This window comes from Numenius arquata, chromosome 3 (assembly GCF_964106895.1).
Source record: "Numenius arquata chromosome 3, bNumArq3.hap1.1, whole genome shotgun sequence".
Taxonomy (NCBI): Eukaryota; Metazoa; Chordata; class Aves; order Charadriiformes; family Scolopacidae; genus Numenius; species Numenius arquata.
Window position 1 is genome coordinate 50887158 of NC_133578.1, and position 26907 is coordinate 50914064.

Genomic DNA, 26907 nt, shown 5'->3' on the forward strand with positions numbered 1-26907 from the left:
GGAGGAGCACTGACTTACGATAGAAAGATTTGGGTTGTTTTTATTATTCCTTTGGGGCACTGTGGGCTACAGTATGGAACATGCGACATGATGCAACTCTCCTTGTTTTCCAGTTGGATTACTGAGGCTGGAGGGATTGGAGGGATATCTGCATTTGAATTCAATTATTTCACTCTCCTGTATGGATTAGTAGCCCGTTCTGATGAAGTCCTGTTATCTGGACTCTGGTGCCTCAGCTCTGTCCTGTGACTTCAGACTCTTGACGTGCTGGATCAGCTCCTTCCAGATGCCCTTTGACATCTGAGCACAAATTTTTACTTTACTATTGGCCTTGTCGTTCATGGAAAACAAAAATCACAGGTTAGTGCTCTTGCATTGATTAACTTTTTTGCTCTGCCCCGAAGACTTTATTTTCTGGATGTTTACTTCTTTTGGTAGATATTGTACTGTATACCACACAGTCTTTCCAAAAGTACTTCATAAACAGCACAACATATTGTTTCAGAAGACAAAGCTGAGTACATTAGGTAAGTAATTTATTTCTTTAGTTATTTTTTATCTTAGATTTTTTTTAAAGTTTATTTAATTTAAATAAGATCTTAATACCAGACCAGCCTGTTTTGTGTATCATGCATCATGTCATAAGTTATTAGAAAAGCCACAGATATATAATTTTCTAGTTAAGAGAAATTAGAGAGTTGATAAATATTTAACAATGAGTAGATTAGATTTTAAAAACATGTATCCAAAAAAGTAAACAGAAAACCATTAGGTTTTTTAAATTAAATAATACCTATGAATTTCAGTTAACTACCATTCTTTGCTAGTGTCCCTACTCTAAAAACCTTTCTGCTTTGGCAAGTTATGCCACGAGAATAAACATCTGCCTTGTGTACAGTGTTAGTAAAGAGTCCCATTGTGGCTTTCTAAATTAACAAGAAGGAATTAGACTGCATTTGTTTCACATTAACATCTGGGAAGGGTCGTTTTTGGTTTCAGTGGCATGTGGATGAAGGAATTATATTTTTTTTTTTCCAACCTTTCTTTTGTCTTATTTCTATCACAACTTTATAAGGAATAGAGAGCAGCTGATATTTAAGTTGCCCGTTTCTGCCTGCTAATGACCTCAGCTGAGGTTGTTTGGAGAATCTACGTTCCAGGAGAGTCTGGGATCTTCTTTCTTAAAAGCTCTCATCGATTTCAGTATTCATGCTACTGTAATAAAAATAGCAGCTAAAGACAAGGCTAAACCAAGAGTGAGAGAAGAGACTATTCATATTAGCGTTAACTTACCCGTCCTGGTGAAACAGATGTGTGCTTATTTAGATCAGCAGCTACAGATTTCAGTTAGAGTAGCCTTTCTGCTAAAGGAAACAACTCTATTACTTCCCCCGCCCCCGGTAGGCCACTACCTTCTCTTTTTAATACCTTTCTTAGGTTTGGACTACAGTAGCGTCTCTCCCAAATATCCTCTGTGATTTGCTTTGGGGTGGGAATGGAGTACTGGGGGTGGAGCAAGTTCCTCCTATGGGAAAACCAGCCTCCGACCACAGTAATGTGATTGGCACATTGGAAGCTTCAATTCACTGAGTATTTTTATAAACATAAAATATAAAAACTAAAAGGAAATCTGCTTGTTTCCTAGTAAGTGGGATATGTTTTCTTCAGAGGAGATAAAAGTGGATATTTTGTTGTTGTTGTTTGGTTTTTTTATTCTTATTATTGCTAAGAGTATTTTATTTTATGCTGTTCCTTCATAATGCATAATCTTGTTTTGTTGGCTTGATCTCCTGTCACGCTGGAAAATGTCCAGCGGTATAATCTGCCAGGAATACTTCCTTTAAGACCTGTTGATGCTCATGCTCAGCACCAGTGTTTTGAAGTTTGCTCTATACATTTTTGGTCATGTTGGAAATTGCTGGCTCATCTGATTTCGTGTTCCAATAGCTATTAATATAAATGTATATGTTGGGGGATTTTTTTTAATTTATGGTCAATCTGCTACACACAGGAAAAAATTATCCAGAGTGTACTCGGAGAAAGTAAGAGATTGCTTGTGACTTTTAAAATGGCTTTCTACACATATAATGATTTCTATTACAAACATAATTAAAATATGCTGGATTTTGGTTTTAAATTTCATCCTTAATGTCATTCATTTAGCAGTTTTGTTGCCTGGTTTGACTTTCCTATGTTCATTGATGGCATAGCAGACTTTCATTATTGAGAAATTACATGGCAGTAGACAACAATCACCTAAAGAAAAGGCCATGAAATTATCTGAAATAACTTTAAGGAGTAAATTTGATGTCCAGCATGTTCCAACATCTTTGACAGGAGATGACTTTCTAAATGCCCTCAGTTTCCAAGGAAATCTGCAGAAGGGAATAATATTTGGTCTTTAAGAGAGATCCTCTGATTTGTTTACTAGTATTTCTTGAATTAAAAGCTGAGAATTTCAAAATGTCCTAACAAATAGAAGCAGCTCCATCCCTCTGGAAGTCTATGTGAGCAGTTCATAAGATGTCACACTTCCATAACCCCTGACCAAGCCTTGCTTAATTATTTGGCAAAGGTTAATTACCTCCTCAAGAACAAGACAATCACTCATGAAGCTGTAAATCCCTGAAGGGTGGGAGGTGTCTGAGAAAATCCTGCCCTGCCAAACCAGTCTTGCAGTAATTTATGGAAGAACTGTCTTTGATTTCAACTTTGGTTTTCAACTACTTTCAAGCTGTCCCTTCCTCCTTCACTTTTCTGTATGACTTCTGGCAGTGGTTCAACTAAAAAATTAGCTATTGAGAATTACTTGTATATGGTGGTATTGTTTTCCTTAACTTCTCAGTTGTTGGTCAACAAGTTCCTTTCTGTTGCTCTTTGTACTGGGAGGTAAGCATGAGATTGCAAAGGATTTAGGGCCATTAGGCCGGTCTGCTCTCAAGGCATTCTGCTTTTTCTCTGAGAGGAAAACTTTCCTCCGTTTGTTGAGGGAGCCCCTAAGGAAGAGCGGGACCTGCATGAAAACCGGGTTCTGAAGTTCTGCAGTCGAGATCACTTGCTGACACGAGGCACAGGCAAGTGTTTGCAGCTGTTTCATTTAGCCTTAATTTAGCTGCAGCTTCTGAGGCACATCGGCGTGTTGATGCCTGTCTGAATCTCTGATTTCCAGAGAGCAATAGCTCTTTCTGCGTGTCACAGCCCACGGGGACCAAGAGAGCAGGGACATTCCTTCATGTCAGGAAGCTTTTATGTCTTGCTCTTCAGACTTCATACCCAAGAGTTCCTAAAATACCTGTACTTACATTTTTGATGCCATAAAGTTCTATTATTGCAGTAGGATTAGCCTTTAAATACTCAACCGTGCTGAAGCGGAATGCCAGAATGCTAAGAACCTCCCTTTTTTAATTACTGCATAAATTAAAGCTTTCCATTCTCAGGAAGCCAGTCGGAATTCCTCTCTGCTAGAGGACTCACTGTAAGGATTTGTTACCTAATATAATATAGGATTTTCCAACTGAAAACTGCCACCCCCCTGTAAGAAGTCAACTTGTTACGGCTCTGATGGTTGTCCCCAGCATGTAAGCCCTCCCAGACCTTAGTCAGTACTGGCTCTCACTTGGATTATGTGCATCCTCAAAACATGACCTACAGATACGCCGAAGTGACAAAGCCATGCCCGAACAGCCAGGCTTCTTAGCTTATTAAGCTTTTTTGGTACAGCAGTTTGAGGCAGAGGTGACAGTGATGGTCCCAGGAAGGAGAGATGGTAGCATGAGGATGAAGTGACAGTAAGGCAGGAGGGCAGGACTATGGGCCAGGTTCAGTAGGAACAAAATAGCAGAAGATATAAATGAGGGGAAGGGTTACACCATGGCAATGGACGGTGGGCATATCCTCAAATTGTTTTCATCGCTGCCTGGATTGTAACAGCAGTATATTCTTTACACATTTGACCAAAAAAATGTCTCCTTTTGCTATTAAAACAGGATGATCTGTAAAGGAGAATATTTCCTCTATTTCTCTAATTTTTTTTAATAGCATGAATTTTTTTAATAGCATGAATACTTTGCTAAGGACTACCATGAGTCCTGCCTCAGTCAAATCTTGTTTATTTAAGGAAGACATAGTCCTGAGTAAAGAAACCAATAACAACTTCAACATTGTGACCCCACTGAATGAAATCACTGCACTGTCAAAGCTAGTGGGAATATTGCTTTTGGCTTGAGTTGGGGCAGGAGGTGACAGGGACGGGCAGAAGCTGTTTAAAAGATTTTGTTCTCAAATTGATACTTTCTTGCAGATTTTCAGCTGATATAAATTAGGGTAACAACTACAGTGAAGTTACACATCTTGGTTATGCAAAGTGAATCTCTTACTCTTGATTCTCAGTCTGTTACCTATTTGTGGACATAATTCGGGGTCTGGTTAAAAGTTTTGCTAATGTGACATCTCTCAAAGTACAGAATTTTGAGCTGTTTCTTCTTCTAATTGTTTTTCTTTCAAAATTATTTCACCTACAGTCACTTACTATGAAAGAAATGTTTCCCTATACAGCTCTGGTTACACATTTTTAGAGATGTGAAATAAACTTTTGTTAGCGCAAGAGAGAAGAAAAGAATGTGGAAAACATTGTGTAACTTAAGAAAATAATTTAATCTTTACCTTTGTGCTCTCACGAAAGCTACAGATTGTAAAAGTTCTACTAGATTCAAGTAGCGTTGCCAGTTTAAATGCTCAAAATTCCCTTTAGCTACCGGGCCATCCGCACTAGACATCAAAGTTCAGGTTTGATATCATGTCCACAAGTGACAACCTGCCAATTGCATTGTGTATCCTACTTTACAGGAAAATAGCTTTAGCTCATTTATCAGTGAGACTTCATTTCAGGAAAACTGATGGCCATTTTGGTTTTTCGGTCACTACTTGTGTAGTGGTGCAACAGCTCCACATTCGCATCACCTCGGGAACAGCTGCATTTTAAATTCTCACTCCCTTTGAGCTGTACCCACTTAAACATTTGTGCATTTTGGCTCAGAGACAGAGCTCTGAATGACCCACATTTCAGAAATAAAAAATTTAAGAAAAAAATCCCAGATCAGGCACAAAAAGCACGAGGTGATTTTAAATCACCTCTGCTGCCAAATTAGCATTAATACAGAGTTTTGCCCAAATTTCTAGCATGCTGCTGTCCTGCTGGGCTCTTGGGACAGCTGCAATCATGGAAGGGGGTTTCTGCCAACGTTTCACATAGCCATGGAGAGCAGAAATGGAGCCAGGATATTCTGGAACTATGAGCTCGTATTTCAGGGGAGAAGGTTGTGACTGGAAACTGGGAATGCTTATGAGGAGATTTAAGGAAGATACAGGACTGGTGTATTTGATGCCTCAAATTTCTCTCCCCAGATCAAGATGATGGTTTTTTACTCTTAGAGGGATAAAGTGAGAAGTAAGAGGAGTCACCCATGTGTGAAGAGGAGGTCAGCAAAGGATGGGGGGTTCAGCAGTCGTGCTTGAACACCTATGGGAAGAATTAATATTTAACTTTACTCCAGAGTCCCCACAGTGCTCCGGCAGTTAGAGAAAGTTCCATTGGGATGAGAAAAGCATTTAATCTTTAAAGAGAGTTTGACATCTTTTAATCTTTAATCCTCATCAGGCCTCATTAGTTATTTGATCAACTAGGAAACTGAGTTGCACCAAAAAAAGCTGGAAAAGAGCGCATATACATTATTCAGGCCTGCTACACCAGGTACACTTTACAAAGGAATGCAAACCTTTCGGGAAGTTTGGGTAGGGCAGGTTGTTTGTTTTAAACTGGCCATTGACCCACGTTTTAACAACGTAAAATTGTGATCGAGTGTTTTTGACCAGTGTCGCGTGGAATAACTTTGTTCTGCTGAGAGAACTTGGCTTTAGCTCCTAGGATTCTGACGACGTTTTCTTTGGAAGTGTTTTAGAGTGTGTGTGGAGGGCGGAAAGGAAGGAGAAATAAATTTCTTTTGAGACAGGCACCCAAAAGAAGTCATTGTTCTAAGTAAGCATCGTTACGAGCCAGCAGGGCCAAAGAACTGAGACAGTCGCTGCAGTCCCAGCTCTTACGTTTCCCTTCCCCATCCCTGAGGACCTCAGCCCCAGAGGGGTGTGATGTGTGCACAAGGCTGATTTAGCAACGCAGCTAGGCAGTTATGTCGTTTTTCCCAGCTTCTGGCGAGCTGGATCTTGTCCTGTAAGCACTGGAGTGGGAAGCTTTTACAGTCGTGTTTTGTTGAACTCCCTTATACAAAAGCGTTCCAGGAACAGGGTGTTCAAAACTCAATCCCTGGGCATGCTAGTGGCTTCTTCCCAGAAGTCAAGTGAGGTTAATAACTAAACAAGCTGCATTATTCACTGCAGCAGCAATCTCATCTCTAGCAACAGCTGAAGCTCTTTTCTTTATCCTCCCATTAACATTAGCCTCCTGAGGCTGGAGTTCTTGAGTATCTTTTTCTCTCTTTTCTTTTGTATTCCTCAGCAGATAATTTTCAGATGGATGAGACTGATGAAACAAATAACAATGAAGTAAAATTCTTCTAGGGAATGGAGCAAAATTCAGGGAGAGGTACACCTGTATGGGACACTCCTGCTGCATAAGAACATATTTCCAGGGGTACAGCGTCTCTTTCTTCCCTAAGAAAACTTCAATAACATAATGTAGGATTACAATTCAAGATAAATAGTGAAGTGAGAGTTCACGAAAGCTTCAGCTTCACATTCATCCATTCAAAATGTACAGAACAGTGAAAGATAAGAAAATCCTGGACTGCAAGATAAAAGCAGGCAAAATAATTTTCTTTGCAGAATTTATGCCTTGTATGCTAATCATCTTATCTGTCTCTCTGATGCCATGTCTGTTAAAAAAGATGTTCTGTCCTCTTGTTTTCAGGTAATGACAGTTGAGGATGCCAGGCCCCTGGAGAATATTCTGCAATAAAAGATCCAAAACTAAGAATGGAAAAACTGAAATGGACAATATGGCAGACACAAGTGAAAAAATGCAGATGAAAAAAGAAATCACGTTACTAAATGGAGTTTCCTTGATTGTAGGGAACATGATTGGCTCTGGGATATTTGTATCACCCAGAGGTGTTTTAATGTACAGTGCTTCCTACGGACTCTCTCTAGTCATCTGGGCACTTGGTGGGATGTTTTCGCTGTTTGGAGCTTTATGTTACGCTGAATTGGGAACATCCATCGTTAAATCTGGAGGCAGTTATGCCTATATCCTGGAAGCATTTGGTGCCTTTGTGGCCTTCATCAGACTGTGGTCTTCCTTGCTAATTATCGAACCGACAACCCAGGCAGTGATAGCAATCACGTTTGCTAACTATATTGTTCAACCAATTTTTCCTCATTGTGAGCCGCCATATGATGCAGTCAGGTTGATTGCAGCTGCTTGTATTTGTAAGTAAAGTTATGATTCCTAGAAGTTAAGAACTATAATTGTAGGTGCTCAGAGAGATTTTCCTGAATTTCTATTCCTTCACCTTCTGTGAAAATAATTATTGCCTCTCTAAAACATGTTCTTAAGAGCCAATAATCTTTTGTCGTGATGTATTTTAATTGGGGCTGGGATTATTACAGAGGAAAGGAGAATTACAACAATTTGGCTGGGGGAAACTATGGCTGCTGATTAAAGATACGATCATCGGCCTGATATGCAGCCTGCATTTGCTCCACGCCCTCTCTTGCAAATCAACAGATGAACAAAAATCTTAAAATTCATATAGATGTAATAATACTCTGCATAATATGAGTATTGTCTCTAGAAAAATTGTGGAGTGTAATCAGACACTGCACAGAGTTGACTTTGTTGTGACTGTATGTCTTGGGTGAACACAGGGATAAGCGTTACAGATCTGTGCTCCAGTAGATGAACTGCACTCAGATTCTTTTCCTTTTAAATGTGGATTTGTCAAGTTGGGGTATGAGCTCCTTTGAGGCTGTGCTGTAGTGTGATCTTTTTAAAATGGCAACTGGAATATTGTGTCCAGTTCTGGGCTCCCCAGTTCAGGAGAGACAGGGAACTACTGGAGAGAGTCCAACGCAGGGCAACAAAGATGACTGAGGGATTGGAGCATCTCCCTTATGAGGAAAGGCTCAGAGGGCTGGGGCTCTTTGGCCTGGAGAAGAGAAGGCTGAGGGGAGACCTTATCTGTGTTTACAAGTACCTAAAGGGTGGGTTGAAGGAGGATGGAGCCGGACTCTTTTCAGTGGTTCCCAGTGACAGGACGAGGGGCAACGGGCACAAGCTGGAACATAGGAAGTTCCATTTAAATATGAGGAGAAACTTCTTTCCGGTGAGGGTGCCAGAGCCCTGGAACAGGCTGCCCAGGGAGGTCGTGGAGTCCCCTTCTCTGGAGATCTTCAAGACCCGCCTGGATGCAGTCCTGAGTGATGTGCTCTGGGCAATCCTACTTCAGCAGGGGAGTTGGACTAGATGATCTCTAGAGGTCCCTTCCAACTCTGACAATTCTGTGATTCCGTGGCTTAAATTCAGTAACTCCACAAAAGCCTCCAACAGGGTAAGTACTTTTAACTTAACGTAATATAATGTATACTGACAATTCGGAGAAGGTGTTTTCTCTGTAGCCCTGACTCCTGCCACTGTGGTGTAGGGGAAGTTCACTTCTGAAAAAGGCTCCATGGTAGAACTTGAGATTGTCGTGACCACTCAGCAGTCTAAAAGGCAACTAATCCTACTCCAAAAGACTTTGTTAGCTGAAATTCTCCACTTGCACAGGAAAGCAGTTATTTATTTGATCAAAATTTCTAGGTGCACCTTATTAAATCATAGAATCATAGAATCCTAACACTTAAGAGAAGCAATCAGCTGATACTTCTTTAAGCCTTTATTTTCTTAGTTATTCTTGCTGTAGTCTTCATGTGAATCAGCTGTGTGCTCTAGCACCTCTGATTTCTGAGCTGATGCCCCAGGTTTTGCTGGCAGCTGCTGCTTTCTCATACAGCAAATTAGTTGCCTTGCCACTGACTAGGCTTAGCATTTTGAGTAACAGCCCAGATTGCAGGGAAAATTACAGTGTATTATGTTAACTAACTGTGATATGCAGTTCAGCAGTGTCAGATAGCAAATTTACTCCTAGCTTGAACAATTTTGATAAGGCTCAGGAGCATGGATTTAATTGGCACTTCACCAACATAGTGGAGAGAACTTATTTAAATATATATATTTCGTAGAATTTACTGGAAATTCCATGACGAGATCCCATTGCCTTGAATTTAACTACACTCTGCAGCACAGGATACATGTTATGTGTCATATGCACATGCAGTAAACATACCCTTTGCAGTGTTTCAAATAGCACTTTATAGCATCACGAATGATTCCTAAATGTTCAGTATTAAAAACTTCAGTTGACACTTACGTTATAATTTTCAAGACATAGACCTATAATTCTAACAGTTACTGATATATACTACTGTACTTTTAAGGAAGAGGTATATGGTTAAGTTCTACTACTGAGGCAATTTTTTTAAGCTATAGAGCATAAAATCTTATTTCAATGTATATGCCACATCTACTAGAGCAAGGTTTACAGAAATCATAATTTACAGACAGGTTTAAAATTATATTCAAACTGGACACTAGGTATGAACAATCATTATATAACCTTTGGGGTTTTTTTTATAGCAGAATAAAAACAGAATTCTGTCCCCACTGCACAACATTGGTATAGTAATAGGAAACAGTGGGGCAAGTGAAGTCCCATTTCTGTAAACAGGTTTATTATTACCTTGACAGCTGACAAGACACTCTGTCAACTATGCAGAGTCGCTCGTGACAATGAGGGCAAGAAGTTCTGTGAGCATCTGTGGTTGGATGCTATTTTCCTTACTATATAGAAAGGTTTTTAGTCTGGAGAAGACTGAGGGGGCATCTGATCAAGACCTATAAACACTTAAAGGGAGGGTGTCAAGAGCATGGGGCCAGTCTTTTTTCAGTGGTGCCCAGAGACAGGACAAGAGGAAACGGGCATAAAATTGTACATAAGAAGTTCCATCTAAACATGAGGAGGAACTTCTTCACTTTGAGGGTGGCAGAGCCCTGGAACAGGCTGCCCAGAGAGGTGGTGGAGTCTCCATTGCTGGGGACATTCAAAACCTGCCTGGACACGTTCCTGTGCAACCTGCTCTAGGTGGACCTGCTTTGGCAGGGGGTTGGACTGGATGATCTCCAGAGGTCCCTTCCAACCCCATATCATTCTGTGATTCTGTTTCTAAATGGTTTTCATTTTAAACATTACAAACCCCTTTTTCTTCCTTTCAAAACTGAAGTCTAGATTATAGGCAGGTCAAAGAAACAGCAGGAAAGACCAACAAGGCTGCTAGAGCAGAAATAGCCCATTCTGATCTATTCTGGAGAGCGCTCTGGACCACCCATGCCGCATTTGGCCTGCTGTCTTCTCCAGCAGCTGGGCTTTATACCTGGTACCCATGAATAACCTTTCCGTTCCTCGTCTACCTCTCTTTTGAGTTATGGAGTTGCAAGAGAGATAAGTTGTGATGCTCTGTGTGTGTGTGGGCTAGAGTGAGAGGAGGTGGCTCAGCCCCTGGCTGGACGTGCCACCAGCCAAGCAGGAGTGCTCGCCACAGCACTTTATTGGCCCATCAGGGTTTAACTTCTGCAACAAAACTGAATGCAAAGAATATGGCAGAAGGAGGAAAGAAGAATTAATTGATCCCACCCACTCTCTGCAACCACACCACTTTGTTATTTCTATTAGATTCTGTCAAAACTGAGGTTTGAGAGAACTTTGTAAGTGCTTCTGTAATCTTCAGAGTTGGGGTCAAAGCATGAACGGCACAGCTCCTAAGCTATGGGCACAGACTAACAAGCATCCTGGCCTGGTTCAATTCGGTATCTTGTCAACTGCAGCCAAACTTTTTGGTGCAGAAGCCATCCTTACTCTGGACATAGACTACAGCTCAAATTGGCAGAGAGAACTTCAGGAAAAACTTCAGCGCAAATAAAAGACTTAGAGAAATCTCACCTTCTGCATGTGAGCAACTCTGCTGGCTTTAATGAAATTTAAAGATTATTTAAAAGGAACAGGAGTTAGTCCTAAAATTCAAAATCTGATGTGTTTTGTCTTACCTACTGTCATGAAAACGGCATCCTCCAAAAAACTATTGTGTAACTTTTAAATCGGTATTTCATTCATTTTAATAACTCTAGGTGGAATTTGATCCTGTTTTAATTTCTTGAAAGAGCGGTGGTATCTGGATGTATTTGAAATATGCTTTATGTGATGTAAAATACCAGTGCTCTTCTCATGCATGTTCTTTTTCTCTATAGGTTCCTTAACATTTATTAATTGTGTTAATGTGAAGTGGGGAACCCGTGTACAAGATGTTTTCACATATGCAAAAGTTATGGCTCTTATCTTGGTGATATCTGTTGGCCTTTACAAAATTGGTAAAGGTAAGAATATTTTTCATTAGATTAAATTCTTAAAAATGAACCTGTATGAGTTTCAAAATCTGTGTGCCCAGGTGGCCAAGAAGGCCAATGGCATCCTGGCTTGTATTAGAAATAGCGTGACCAGCAGAAGTAGGGAGGTGATTGTGCCCCTGTACTCAGCACTGGTGAGGCCACACCTGGAGTATTGTGTCCAGTTTTGGGCACCTCAATACAAGAGAGATATCGAGGTGCTGGGGCGGGTACAGAGGAGGACAACGAAGCTGGTGAAGGGCCTGGAGAATAAATCTTACGAAGAGCGATTGAGGGAGCTGGGACTGTTTAGTTTGAGGAAGAGGAGGCTGAGGGGAGACCTCATCACTCTCTACAACTACTTGAAAGGACATTGTAGAGGTTGGTGCTGGTCTCTTCTCACAGGTAATTAGCGATAGAACAAGAGGGAATGGCTTCAAGCTGCAACAGGGTAGGTTTAGACTGGACATTAGGAAAAAATTCTTCACAGAAAGAGTGGTCAGACACTGGAACAGGCTGCCCAGGGAGATGGTTGAGTCACCATCCCTGAATGTGTTTAAGAGTCATTTAGATGTGGTGTTGGGGGATATGGTGTAGGGGAGAACTTTGTAGAGTGGGGTTGATGATTGGACTCGATGATCCCAAGGGTCTTTTCCAACCTGAATGATTCTGTGATCAGATTCCTTAAGACTTACATATGAAGTGTTATTTATTTTGTAAAAAAATGCCTGCCATAGGAAGATTAGAGGAACTTTATAGCTTGGAAGCAATGGAGGTTTAATTATTCTTCTACCCTTAGTGTGGGAAACCAACATACACCAAGTTGTGTTGCTCAGGCTGAACAACAAATACCAGCTGAATTAACATCAGTTTAGCACTAACTAATTTAAAGTCAGTCTGAGTGTCTCTAACCCATGCTTGGTAAAGGCTAACCTCGCTACTTGTCCTACGACAGGACAGCACAGCGGAAATTGCTGGACACATCCTTTGCATTGCTCCTCACCCCTGCTCTCTCTGCCCTGCCCATGGCAGAGAGCCACCGGCGAGGGGACGGGGTTGGGGACGGAGGAACTCCTCCTTTCCTCCTTTGGTGAGAGGGCATGCTTGCTCCTAGAAACAAGGGAGAAGGCTGTAATACTGCGGTCCCGTGAATCACTGTGGTATCGTAAGACATCACAGGACAGATGAGCCACCCCGTATCAGCAGTAACTGGACTGAACTGAATACACTGAAAAGCTGGAGACTAGTTTATTCCAGTGCTACCTCTGATCTTTGTATATGATAATAGATCTGATTTTATTAATTTGGGTCTCTGGTACAGTAAAGTCTCTTCCAGCTCTAGTTCTGTTTACTAAACTTAGCTACTAAGGTTTCTTCATTGTCTTTTCCCATGAAATTCCAATGAAATAGGCATTGCATTTTTGTTCAGTTAAAATAAAGATGGATTTGCCTCTTCAATTTAGGAACTGTCTTTTTCTCTTGATGAAACTAGCTTATAAAATCCAACAAGCATGCTTGCTTTTTCCGTGTTTGCTATCCTTTTCCTTTCCTTGGCTGCAGTTCTGATGCATCAGCTGCTACGCTATAAAGACTGCAGACTTTAAGAGAGCTTTTTTGTTTAGCCGTTATCCATACATGTCAGTTATCACTGATTTATTCAAGTCTAAAGAAACCTGAACAAACCAACCCACTCCTAACAGCAGGAATGTGAAGATGCAGAGGAAAAGCATTGCTTAAGGGCCACAGTTATGAGAATCATAGAATCGTCTAGGTTGGAAGGGACCTCTAAGATCATCTAGTCCAACCATCAACCTAACCCTGATTAAAAAAAAAAAAAAAAAAAAAACATACAAAAGAACCCCTCACATAACTAAACTATGTCTCTAAGCACTATGTCAACCCGTCTTTTGTAAACCTCCAGGGATGGTGCCTCAACCACTTCCCTGGGCAGCCCATTCCAATGCTTGATAACCCTTTCAGTGGCAAAATTTTTCCAAATATCCAATCTGAACCTCCCCTGGTGCAACTTGAGGCCGTTTCCTCTTGTCCTATTGCCTGTGACTTAAGAAGCAGTAGCTCCCCTCATAAAGCTGCTGCAGTTTTATGAAGGTGTGAGTCCACGACGTCACCCCTGCAGCAGTTTTTCCCCATCCCCACAGTCACAAATTTACCCCTGCTTTCAAATCACCCCCTTCAAAACTCCCAGCCCGCTCACTGCTGTGCAGCTGCCACAATGCAGTTTGGACCAGGGGCCATTCCCTCTGCTCGTGCATCCACATCACCCACGCCGGGTCACTCGCGTTGCTCCCTGGGGTCAGGGAGGGTAAAGGCAGAGAGGAAACGTTATTATGAGGAACGCAAAATGCTGAGGGATTTTAGTGGTAGTAAAGGTCTTGTCTCCGCTTTGCTTAAGCAGAACTGAGCACTTGCTGTGGTTTAACCCCAGGCAGCAGCTAGAACCACACAGCCACTGGCTCACTCCCCCCAGTTCAGATGGGAGAGAGAACCAGAAGAAACTCGTGGGTTAAGATAAAACCAGCTTAATAGGTAGAGCAAAAGCCATGCACGCAAGCAAAGCAAAACAAGGAATTCATTCACTACTTCCATCAGCAGGCAGGTGTTCCATCGCCAGGAAAGCGGGGCTCCATCACGCATAATGGTTACTTGGGAAGACAAACACCATCACTCTGAATGTCCCTCCCTTCCTTCTTCTTCCCCCAGCTTTATATACTGAGCATGACGTCATATAGCATGGAATATCCCTTTGGTCATTTGGGGTCAGCTGTCCCAGCTGTGTCTCCTCCCAACTTCTTGTGCCCCTCCAACATTCTACTCGCTGGTGGGGTGGTGTGAAGAGGACAAAAGGCCTCGAGAGCTCAGCAGCAATCAAAAACACCAGTGCACTATCACACTATTCCCATCCCAAATCCAAAACAGAGCACTATACCTGCTGCTCCTAAGAAAAAGTTAACTCCATCCCAACTGGAACCATGACAGCAGTTAAATACAGAAAGGACTGGGAGGAGGAATGATGTAGACTTCTGCAGGAAGCTGTGATCGGGTCAATGCACTCTTTTAAACTCAGCAGCTGTTTTAACGAAAGGAATGGTTATGACATTTTAGCCCTGCTGTATTCCTTCTGATATGCTCAGATATGCCTGTTGTTTTGAAACACTGTGAATGTACCTGATAGCTGTCTTTAGTTAAAAAAAAGCTTTTCTTGGTCCTTTTGGATTTTTCTTTTTTTTTTTCCTTCCAACTGTATTCTTCCCCAAAGAATGTGTGCATCTTGTAGCTTCACCTTCCTCAGTTCAAACAGTCTCCTGGTGTTGTAACTGCTCTTCAAAGACTCTATTGCTTTTGTAGTATCTATAAACCCCTTAGTTTAGCCACAGGGTGAAATTGTTTAATTTTATAACAAAGACCTTACTTTCTTCCCTAATAGAGGTTTCAGCATGTTTCTGTCTTCCTTAATACTTAAACCCACTTCTATTTATATTAGATAGTTAACTTTCCTTCTGTAAACTCAGTAAGTCCTTTCTTCCCCTTTCCAGAATCGCAGTGAAGGCTCATACAGTTTCATTAACATTTTGTCTATTTTGCAGCGTTCTGCAGGTTGTGGTCTCAACCGATTGAGCTAAACTAGAGGATAATTTTGAAAGGAAAGATTTTTCAAGTCTCTTCTCCTAATTTTGGGGAGCACCTTTGCAGGGTAGAGCATCTCACTGAGAACCAAGCCTCCAGGAGTTCCCCCTCCAGTGGCCACTAATGCATCTAGTGAAAACAAAAGCACAGATAAGAGGAAGAAATATGAGACAGATTCAGGAACTGAAATTGGGTTTTTCAAGTGCCTCTGCCTGGCTGATAGGGCATAGCATGACCTCAGTACAGCTCCCTCCTTCGGTAGGATAGACAGCGATGCCAGGAGATGAGGATGCCATGAATTCTGATAGAATTACACAAGTCACATCCAAATAATCATAGAATCATAGAATGGTTAGAGTCAGAAGGGACCTTAAAGATTATCGAGTTCCAACCCCCCTGCCACGGGCAGGGACACCTCCACTAGAGCAGGTTGCTCAAAGCCCCATCCAGCCTGGCCTTCAACACTTCCAGGGATGGGGCATCCACAACTTCTCTGGGCAACCTGTTCCAGTGCTTCACTACCCTTACAGTAAAGAACTTCCTCCTAATATCTAATCTAAATCTCCCCTCTTCCAATTTAAAACCATTACCCCTTGTCCTGTCACTACACCCCTGACAAAGAGTCCCTCTCCAGCTCTCCTGTAGGCTCCCTTCAGATATTGGAAGGCTGCTATGAGGTCTCCCCGGAGCCTCCTCTTCTCCAGGCTGAACAACCCCAGCTCTCTCAGCCTGTCTTCATAGGGGAGGTGCTCCATCCCTCTGATCATTTTCGTGGCCCTCCGCAGGACCCGTTCCAACAGGTCCAAGTCCTTCCTGTGTTGAGGACTCCAGAGCTGGACACAGTATTCCAGGTGGGGTCTCACGAGCGCAGAGTAGAGGGGTAGAATCACCTCCCGTGACCTGCTGGCCACACTTTCTTGATGCAGCCCAGGATGCAGTTGGCTTTCTGGGCTGTCAGTGCACGCTGCCGGCTAATAAACATGGGAAGATGTCTTCTGCTGTCTCCCTGTACAAGTGTAGCTGTTCAAACGTCTGACTGAAACTTTCCTGTTTGTCAAGTGAAAATACAGGCTGTGCACTTCTAGAAATAGTAATGAAACCTGGATGCAGTGGGGTTTTATTTCCTTCTCATTAGCTGAGACTTTTAGTGTCATGTCCTTCTATGCTACAATCCTTGAAACATAACAGACAATTAATTGGTACCTGCTGTTTGTACAGGAGAAACAGAAAACCTGCGAGCTCCATTTGAGGGCTCAGCAACAAGCCCAGGGATGATTGCGCTGGCTCTCTACTCTGCCCTTTTCTCCTACTCGGGATGGGACACGCTCAACTACGTCACCGAGGAAATGCAGAACCCTGAGAGGTAAACGGGTGCTTTCCCTTTGAACTGCTGGAGCGTCCTGGTAAGACAGGTGATGGCAGGACAAGCCACTCTGTATTTGTTTCTGATTGGAAATTAGTCAAACTATTTTTTCTGCAAAAACCTTCTTCTTTTCCCGAGAAGTAGTACGTATGCAAACTCTTCCTGATTATTGTTCTCTCTCACCATTTGCATCACACTCATAAATCACTTGTCTGCATATATGTATTTTAAACCTTCCGCTTTAGGCCAGAATTTTTAAAGAAGGAGAACAAATCCCTGCTGAAAGCAGGGAAAAGCATGGGTCCATCTAGCTCTCTAAAATCCCCTATTTCTTTTCAGAAAGAAAATTCCCTATTCTTTCAAATAGAACAGTGATTTTATTTTCCTCCAGTGGAGTCGGACTGTTTCAGGTTTATGACTGTTTTATCATGTGATGTCCAGCATTACTGTCTATGGGAAAAAAATTTTTAATTTTACTAAAGATGAAAGGTTAAGTAGAAAATAAAGAAGTCCGGAGTAGCACTGGAAATACAATCTCCTCCCCTCTGTAGGGATGTCCACCCCGTGGGAGTGGTGTGCCTCACCTACTCAGACTGAGTCCACCTTGTCTTGGGACATACATAGGTTATGAGTCAGAAAAAAAAAATGCTACGATCACGAAACCTAAGTGTGGTTTAAATCTCATTGCTTAAGCGCTTTCTTAAATTGCTTCATAGAAAAGACAGTATATAAAATTTACAGGTATAAATGTACATTTTTTTCTCTGTAACTTGTGACAGACCCACAAGCATCCACCTAAGCTGCTTATGGAATTGTTCCACACTTGGCTGCGCATTACTTTGTAACCCCATAACGACAAAATGATGAGTTACAAAAAGTGATGGAGTTACCCACTCACAAATGTTTGCATTTGGGAACAATCTTTTATTTAAATATCCCTTATTTAGAGAACATGACATAATTTTGCCATTGTCCTCTTGCAGGAATCTACCTCTTTCTATTGCCATTTCAATGCCTATTGTGGCTATTATTTACTTACTGACTAATATAGCATACTACATAGTGTTGGACATGTCAGCTCTCCTCACAAGTGATGCAGTGGCTGTGGTAAGTTGTATAAAATACTTAAACCAAAAGTTTGGATGTCAACCAAGTATGGATGACATCGCGGAAGAATCCCGGTTAGCATACTTCTTGGCAAAGCAATTGAATTTTTTCCATGCTGAAGGTTCTTGCTTTGCTTTAAACTGTTTTTATGTAAGAGTACCAGTATATTAGAAGGTGCATATAAAGAATATATCCAATAAATCTGCTCTTGTAAAATCCTCTTATATACTCTGTAAATCCTGCTCCTAACCGTACTTCATTGTAGAAGATGTTTTTGCCAGGGCCAGACAGAGAAAGAGCTACAGAAAGTCTGAGTGGTTTAAAAACCAGGTTCTAATGTACAGTGTGTGATGTTTAATGCTGCAGGATCACAGCAATATTTTCAACACAAAAATGTGCAGTGAAATGCTTTTTTTAAAACCTTATCAATATTTTACATAAGAGTACAATTATAACTCATGGATTGCTACAGTCAGGATTTGTCAGATTACACTGAAGCCAATACATATTCCTCTATTATCTCATTGACTTGATCTAGGCTAGAATATTTTTTTTAATCTTTTTATAATGTATCTGCCATTTTTATTTTTGATACTGATCAGTTTTTCCAAATTCTGATTTCCCAAGTCATCATTGGGTGTCATAAGAAAGCATGGGGTATGACAATATATTTGAGTTGGTGTGTTTTCATCAGAATTTCTTGGGATTCTCCATATGCTTAATGTAACCAGCCTCACTATTATTTTCTTTTTCTGTTACAGACATTTGGCAATGAAACCCTTAGTTATGCTAAGTGGATAATTCCTATAGCAGTGGCCATGTCTTGTTATAGTGGCTTAAACTCATCAATAATTGCAGCATCTAGGTATGAAATATATGATTTATTTTAAATAATTGAAAACAAATCATTTATTATCAATCTGCATTCTTTACTAATGTATTGTAAAAGTGACACAGTTAATTTTTGCCATGTCGGGTTGTACATTTATGATGAAAGGATTGTTATGGTCTGACGTGTCTGCTTATGATCAGCACCAATTGATAAACTCAAGTCCTGCTCACTTGAGAAGAGAGCAGCATTTGCAACAGAGTAATAAAAGAATTAATCACAGAATCGTCATGGTTGGAAAGGACCTCTGAGATCACCGAGTCCAACCATACACACACAGAAGACCCCCACAATCTCAGGCACTAGAGCATGCCCTGAAATGCCACATCTACATTTTTCTTAAATACCTCCAGGGATGGCAACTCCACCACCTCCCTGGGCAGGCTGTTCCAGTGCCTGACCACTCTCTCAGGAAAGTAATTCTTCCTAATATCTAATCTAAACCTCCCCTGCCCCAACTTCAGACCATTTCCTCTGGTCTTGTCATTATTCTCTTGGGAGAAGAGGTCAGCACCCACCTCTCTATACCCTCCTTTCAGGGAGTTGTAGAGGGCAATGAGGTCTCCCCTCAGCCTCCTCTTCTCCAAACTAAACATGCCCAGGATGCTGCCTTTGTCCTCAGCACACTGCTTGGTTGAGTTTTCTTACTCTCTTTTTCAGACTTTTTTACGTTGGAGCCAGAGAAGGACACCTCCCTGACAGTCTGAGCTTGATCCACATAAAGCGCTTCACACCAGTCCCTGCTCTCCTCTTCAACGTAAGCGACAGGTCGGGGGGTTTGGACATGGGAAGTATGAACACCTCGCCTCTGCCTGGGGTTTCCCCCGGGATTCTCCTGCGCTGGAGACATCTTCCTCAAATGCCCACAATTTCTAGAACTCATTGAGGGTGCTGGTGGTGTTATTTTGTCTGGTGGGGTTTTTTTGAGTGGAAAGAGAATGGCTTGATTCACATTCATATGTTCCCTGAACAAGATTGGCAAGGAGTACGTACAATAGCATTACTTCGAAAACAGACAATGGCTAAATATGCAACCGTGTAGACAGGAGTTTTTTAAGTCTTTATGTGAGCTTTCCAAGTGCCACTGGAGAAGAATATGGCAGGAACATCTCTCAGACCCTGCCATAGGCTGATTTTCTAGGACTCTAGTTATAACAGGAGTGACAAAGCACTTAAAATTAAATTCCTACCACTGGATGCCTATAGCCATATTGACTCTTTCCTGCTGTCACTATACAAATGAATCTTGCAACAGGAAATCAAGGAACCATAAGGTATAGAATTAGTGAAAATGATTTTAATAAATAATCCATAAATCTAACAGATTAAAAGAAGAGGGAGGATATGCACAAGCAGAGAAGGTGGAATCATTCAAAAGCATTACACTGCTGTTTGCTTGAACGTGTATTTTATCTGGTGGCTTCCATTGTTACATATGGCTTAGGAACAGATTATCATACTGGTCCTGTTTGACATCAAATAATTTACTGAAAGTTATACTGTCATTATGAATACTCTTCTCAGACAGATTCTGTTTGCTCTGGTAATATGCGCTATACTCCCTTAATACACCACCATTCACGTTTTTCACACTGGAATTTTTTCCTGTTCATCTGCTAAAACAGACATTAAATTCCTGGTATTTTAGGTCTTTTCGTGCAGGCAGTATAGCATCCCTGCATAGCACGGAATTTATTGGTCTCGATGTTCGAGTGGACCGTGAGAGCCTCCAACTGTGAAACCCAATTAAAGGTTTGCTTTTCGACTGAAGCTGACCAGAAGAGCAGAGTAAGCTGCTGCCTACAGAAGGCTTCTTAGCAGCTTTCCCCATAGCGCAGCAGAGTCTGGGGCTCCTCACCTGGCTTTCTTAGGAGGGTTCCCTGCTGATGCTGAAACATGACTTGGCAAACCTGACACCACTTCAGCTGAATGCGGTGGTCTCACTGCTGTGTTTAAGGAAGAGATACCAGCATGTTTCACACAGCACGTTTGCAGATTTCTCGGACTTTAAAGTACATCCTTCTTGAAAGGAACTGACCTCCTAACTCCAGATAAATATGTTGGAAACAGGCTGTTTCATAACTTTGCTACCTCTTTATTTTATAAGACATGTCTTTACTTTCACATTAAAAAAATCTTTGTTTTTATTATCTCCAGGGCTTAATGACGTTGCTTTATCTCCTTGTGGAAGATGTTTTCCTCCTCATTAATTACTACTGCTTCAACTACTGGCTCTTTGTGGGTCTGTCTATTGCAGGACTGATATATTTGAGATATAGTCAGCCACATAGACCACGGCCTATTAAAGTAAGTAAACAGGAGAGGAAACCAGCCCTAAAAGCCAGCTAATGCACATGCTTATGTGATCCTTAATACGACAACCACAACATTACTAGTTATGTTATAGACTATGTATCAGCCACAGAAATAATTTCAACATAGAAGAAAGGAAGGAGCAAAACCCATTTGAGTTTCCACAAGAATATCTGTTCCGGTACTTTTGCTGTGCGGTTGAAATGATATCTACCATTTCTTTTTCATAGAATCATAGAATTGTCTAGGTTGGAAGGGACCTTTAAGATCATTGGGTCCAACCATCAACCTAACACTGCCAAAACCACCATTACACCATGTCCCTCAGCACCATGTCTACCCATCTTTTAAATACCTCCACGGATGGTGATTCCACCACTTCTCTGGGCAGCCTGTTCCAATGTTCAATAAACTTTTCAGTGAATAATTTTTTTCTACCTTTTAACTATCTTTATTTCAAAATAAATAAGGAATAAATAAATGCCTGGGGTTCTAGGCCTCTCCTGGAAGAACCCCATTTTGTATTGCTCACAGCGGGCCTCAGTAGAGCTAGTGATGGGGGCTCCAGAGAATTCAACACACTGATCAAACTTACATGATTTAACAAATTCAGCAAAATCCCTTCAAAGCCCCCAAATGCCTGATTTTCTGCTCATGTAGAAGATCAAAATTTTAAATAATCAAATATATTTTGAGTGTTCTCTCTCACTGCATAGTGGTCATAGACAGTAAAATGCAAGTTTGATGATTGATTGCATACGTGTGTCTGGCTATCAGCTAGGAGAGGGAGACTGCACAGAAACAAAGCCTGCCTAAAACTTGTTTCTAGTTTTAATCCAGTGATTGTCCAGAAAGCAGGGATGGAAACCCACAGCTTCCCCCAGGCACACAAAACCACGTGCTGGCTCCCATCTCCCTGCACTCTGTTGGCTCTGTGACCTGCATTTCAGCTTTGCAGTGATGCAGTAAAAATTCTGAGAAATCCAAATTAACAACCTATCTAAATATTTCTTCCTTGTCACTCACTCTTCCTAACCTCCCACACCATTTTTTAACCACACTTTATTTATTCCCATTTGCGTGTAACATCGTGATTATAAAAAGCATGGTTCAAACAGAGGAGTAAAATATCCTAAGCACCTACTGTTTAGAAAACTTTCCATTCTTCCAGAGCAGACCAAATTTTCCTGAAGCATATTCACACTTCATTTCCAAACTCTCCCCCCAAATATGTGGAAGATAAAGATTAAATCTTGCCTTATTGGCAGTTCTTCTATTGACTCTACTAAAGCAAGGATTACAGTCAGATTATAGATAATGACTGTTTAATTCCTATCAGCATTTGCCAGCAGAGTCAACGTCACAACTGCGCATACACTTTTTCCTTTTCTGAAACCCAGCAGTTGGTTTTTATCAACTTATATTTTTTACCTTTATAAGGAAAAAAAAAATATTTATACCAGTAAACTCTCGGGAGTTTCTGCTAGTATTCGAATGTCAGCTCCTGGACTCTTGAGAAGGCTCATTACTACAGCCAGTGAAAAATATATTTTTTTTAACTAAGGTATCTTAGTGAAAAAAAAAAAAAAATAATGCTCTTCATGGAAAGAGGTTATTGTAACTTTCCTTATTTGTGGTATATTTGTTAAGTGTGCGGGCAAAATGGTCATACCCAAGTCTGTTAATTCTGTAGTATCAACACAGTAACTGAAGGTCTAATTGAGTTAGTGCCCAATCAAACTTACAATTAAAAATTTGCAATTGAAGTTCGAGGGAAAATAGCCATTGCTGCTCAGTTTTAAAGTACTGCTTTCCAAGATTGATCTCGTACTGATGTGGAAAGGAACTAGGCTTGGGCAGGCCTGAAAACAACAAAATGGTCAGATATTCAGGTACGTACCAGATAAGAGCCTCTCAGCAGCACACACGGAAGCTAGCAAATTGCACTGACTACGGGCAGTCAAAAGATTCAGTAGATAATAGTCGATAGATATATTTTTATTATTGACTTGTCTAATTTTCATCTACAAAGCCTGAAAACAGAGTATGTTCTGCATCTTTTAGTAAATGTTGGAATTATTTATTTATTTTTTTTTGTCTCCACAGCTTAACCTCTTCTTCCCTATAGTATACTGTTTATGTTCCCTTTTCCTGGTCATAGTTCCTCTCTACAGTGACACAATCAATTCCCTTATTGGTATTGGTATTGCCCTCTCGGGCATTCCTGCATATTATTTGGGTGTCTATCTGCCAGTTGAAAAACGACCAAAATGTCTACAGTGGCTCTCCGGTAAGCAAATCATCTTGTCCTAGCCAGTGCACCAAAATCTTAAATGCTTGGTCAGAAGACAGGAAGAATAATTTTTCCTAGAATCCTTTTTCTTTATGAATCATAGAATCATCTAGGTTGGAAAAGACCCTTGGGATCATCGAGTCCAACCATCTACCCTACTCTACAAAGTTCTCCCCTACACCATATCCCCCAACACCACATCTAAGCGACTCTTAAACTCATCCAAGGATGGTGACTCAACCACCTCCCTGGGCAGCCTGTTCCAGTGTCTGATCACTCTTACTGTGGAGAATTTCTTCCTAATGTCCAGTCTAAACCTACCTATGAAGTTTTACTACACTGCATACAGCACATCCGAGATCATTTGCTTCATCACATGGTCCTGAAAATAAAACCTTGCATACCTGTATAAAAGAGTCCAATATGTGGATATATATGGTCTCCTAATATTTGTGGTGTTGAGCCATTTCAAGGTGTTGACTGAATAAAAGCCATGTAGGATTGTGAATACTAAATGCATGCAGTTGGATGCCCTGGAAGGCAGAAATGCCAGGACACCATTGCTTCACTTTCTGCCCACAGAGTGGAACATCTCAGTCAAAGAAGTCCATGACTTTTCATAAATCATGAAATTATGAATTATTGGCCTGAAGGGCAGTTTTCACTCCTCAAATTCATGCAATCTTGAAAAGCAAATCTTTAATATTTTCATTCCGTTTGAACTCAGCTATCAATCTGATAATTCAATGAAAATGTTGATCAAAGTCTGATTGAATAAGACTTTCTGTTTAATTATTTGGTTCCTTTTTGCCTTTACCTATTTATAACGTGCTTAATCCAATTGATTAAGGTGTTTTAAGATTCTCCTAGTATCAGTGTAGTTCTTTCCAATCCCCCAAATCCATACACTTGTCTAAGATATAACTTTGTCTCACACATTTTTGCTATGTATTACAGCTACAACAACAAAATATGTTCAGATGCTCTTCTACTGTGCTCTGTCGGACCTGGACATAGACATGGAACCTACAGCGGCCAAGAGTAAATAGAGTTGCCTTGACATTAAGAGCTGTGCCATGACATTTCCCGTCTGGAGCAATTTTTGTCATCTGAAGTTCTCCCCATGTGTTCAGTTATACTAACGCACTAACCACTGTTCTATGCATCAGTTTGATGTCTGTTAATTTGTGCCTGTTTTATAAACCCTTCTGTTTTACAGTCTTTTTTAATTTTTTTTAAATTTTATCTTAAAAAATCTTTTAAAATTTTTTTTTAAATTGTTAATAATGAGTTATCATGTAACTCTTTGAAACTATAAAGTATTGTATGAACAAACATTTATTAGTAGATAAATGCTAAATATTACATTAATTGCTAAATTGTAATAAAGAGCATTGGGTCTAGTCACAATCCTAAGAAATAAATTGATACATTTAACAAAAGACAGACTAGATATTTGCAAGGTTCAAAACCTGAGTTGGGAAGTAGAAGCGACAGTGTACTTCTAAAAATGTAACTAAATTCTTAGCCAAAGTAAAAAATATGTAATTCAAACTGGTAGATGTACTTTGAGTCAATGTAGTGTTAGTGGTAAACTATTCTAATGCATAATTCCTGGCATACATACGGTACCAAAAGGAGAAAACCAAAGGTTTTGCTCCTTTAAATTCTGTTATAAAATCTTATTTTACAATATCCCATATTTATTACCCTTTTGCAGAAGAGGTATTTTCAACGAACGAATTATAGCATTGTAAATGAAATACTTTTGCTTTCCACAACAACCTGCAGGGCTGGAGCACTGTAAGGGGCTGTGTCACATTCCAGCCAGAGTATATCCAGGGAAAACACCTTTTCATGGTGTCCATTGCTTGCCTAGAAGTACCAAAAGTGGGATCCTGTGCATCATACTGATTTTTTCCATGCTGGAATTTACTTAAGGCATTCACATGGAGAAGTGAAAAACTATTGATGTTTACAAAAATCCCTTGAGACCCTGCCCAGCCCTTCAGGCCTCACCAGTTCCTGCGGGAAAGGTGACCTACAGGTCTCCTACTGAGCACGCAGAGAACCTCCAGCCCCAGCTGCCGGCTCTTCAATGCCACGTGGGAGCCTGTTGCACAACGCCCAACACAGGCACGCGACATTTGAACCTGAAGAAGTTTTTCAGTGTGGCACATAGGAATGTGCAACTAGTCCTAATTCTTTGTCTCCTGAAACGGAAGAGGCAGTAACTGTCATTAAAAAGTAGCCGTCAGCCTTGCAGCCTAGACCATAAAAACAGCTGCTCCAGCTCTAATACGGTTTGTTGGTATGTAGTACCATTTGTTATCCTTGTTGGCAAGTCATACTGCCTTTCTGTAATTATATTTGAATATAACATACACTGTTTCGAATTTGAGTTTTGTTATTCCCATTCAATTAACCCCAATTAAGGTAATTTAATCATATACAAGTCCCTGTGGCTTCTAGCATCATTGTCTTTTATTGATGTCTGCCCAGAGAAAGAGCAGTGGAACAGGGGAGGCGGCAACCATTGCTACTTCAACCTCTCTTCATTCCCTCCTCGCCTGGTAAGGTCATTTGCAGGATCATAATTTCAGGCATCTCCAACACAATGTTTGCTGAGGGGGCTCCTGTGAAACCTTCCGTTTGCATTTCAATGCCATCTGCTGTGGCAGTTCCCCTTCAGCAGGGTTTTCTTTCAATACAAAGTATGAACAATAAAAATGCACTAAATTAAGGTGAACATGAAGATATTAGACATGCCTGTTTTGCTTTTTGGAAGACACAGCTTCCAAGCACTAAAATCACTTCAGTATCACAATCACAAAACGCGAAGAGGAAAGAAGACCTAGGGTGTAACTCTGTTTGCCCAGCTCAGAACATCTCTTCGCACACACAACTCATGCCTCTGTTACCGGCATAGCACCATTTTGATCCTGCTCTATAAGCGTACAGAAATACCGCATTTTCACCCCATTTCTTACAAAGCACTGGTTAATGACAGAGCTGCGGTCACAGACTGTATTGGGGCACAGAGAGAGTACAAACCCTCCAGGTCGGTACCAAACTGTCTTTGGCCCCACACAGGTCGTAAGTCCTGCTTGGTGCTGAGCCGTGTGTCACACCAGGACAGCACTGTACCATCCTCTGAAGCTTTTCCTTGCAGGACCAAAGTTCCTAAGTGATTTGAGACACCTGAGGTGACCTCTCAGGTGGTAACAGATAGCAGACACTACAGGTAGGACTATGGACTAAGACCATTTCCACAGAGAATTCAGAGCCGAGAAACTTCTTTGTCTGTTGGTTTTTTTTTTTGGCATTAATCTGTTAACTTTCTGGCCATGACACAGAAGCCATCGTTTTCTATCTTTCCAGACAGAAAGAAAGTAGTAGCCAGGTGCAAGATCATAAATGTGAATAATGTTATTGAAATTCTCTATGGGCGTCAGAATCTCAGAAACGTTAATGTGTTTTGTTGATTTTTCACTCCTTATAAATAATAGATGTAAGTTATTGTGAAATATCCAAAGCAAGTCGTAGATGCTGACGTATTTAAATAAATAAACATTTAATCCGTGGGAAATGTTATAGTCATGTGGTTTCAAAACACAAAAATAGTATTATGAATGAAATTTGCCCTGCCTTACATCTTGCAAGTTGGTTTCCCAGGAGAGCAATGAGACTCTTAACTTTTATTCATGTTCTCTATAATACAACAAAATAAGCATTTATGGAAGGAAAAAATTCTGATTACTCCAGGTGGGACTCTCTCTCAATGCAGTTATTAGCAATTCTTTACCCAA

The 26907-nt window shown here is 40.8% G+C and overlaps 1 protein-coding gene across 1 annotated transcript; it reads left to right on the plus strand.

The window, feature by feature from the left end:
* On the plus strand, positions 1-25481 carry LOC141463568 (Y+L amino acid transporter 2-like). The gene is made up of 10 exons (XM_074146077.1): positions 1-527; positions 6923-7440; positions 11354-11479; positions 16352-16496; positions 17480-17603; positions 18365-18468; positions 19153-19249; positions 20650-20799; positions 22912-23095; positions 24056-25481. Exons 2-10 carry the CDS (start codon positions 6939-6941, stop codon positions 24145-24147), a joined length of 1524 nt encoding a protein of 507 aa, XP_074002178.1. The 5' UTR covers positions 1-527; positions 6923-6938; the 3' UTR covers positions 24148-25481.
* The last annotated feature ends 1426 nt before the right edge of the window (positions 25482-26907 follow it).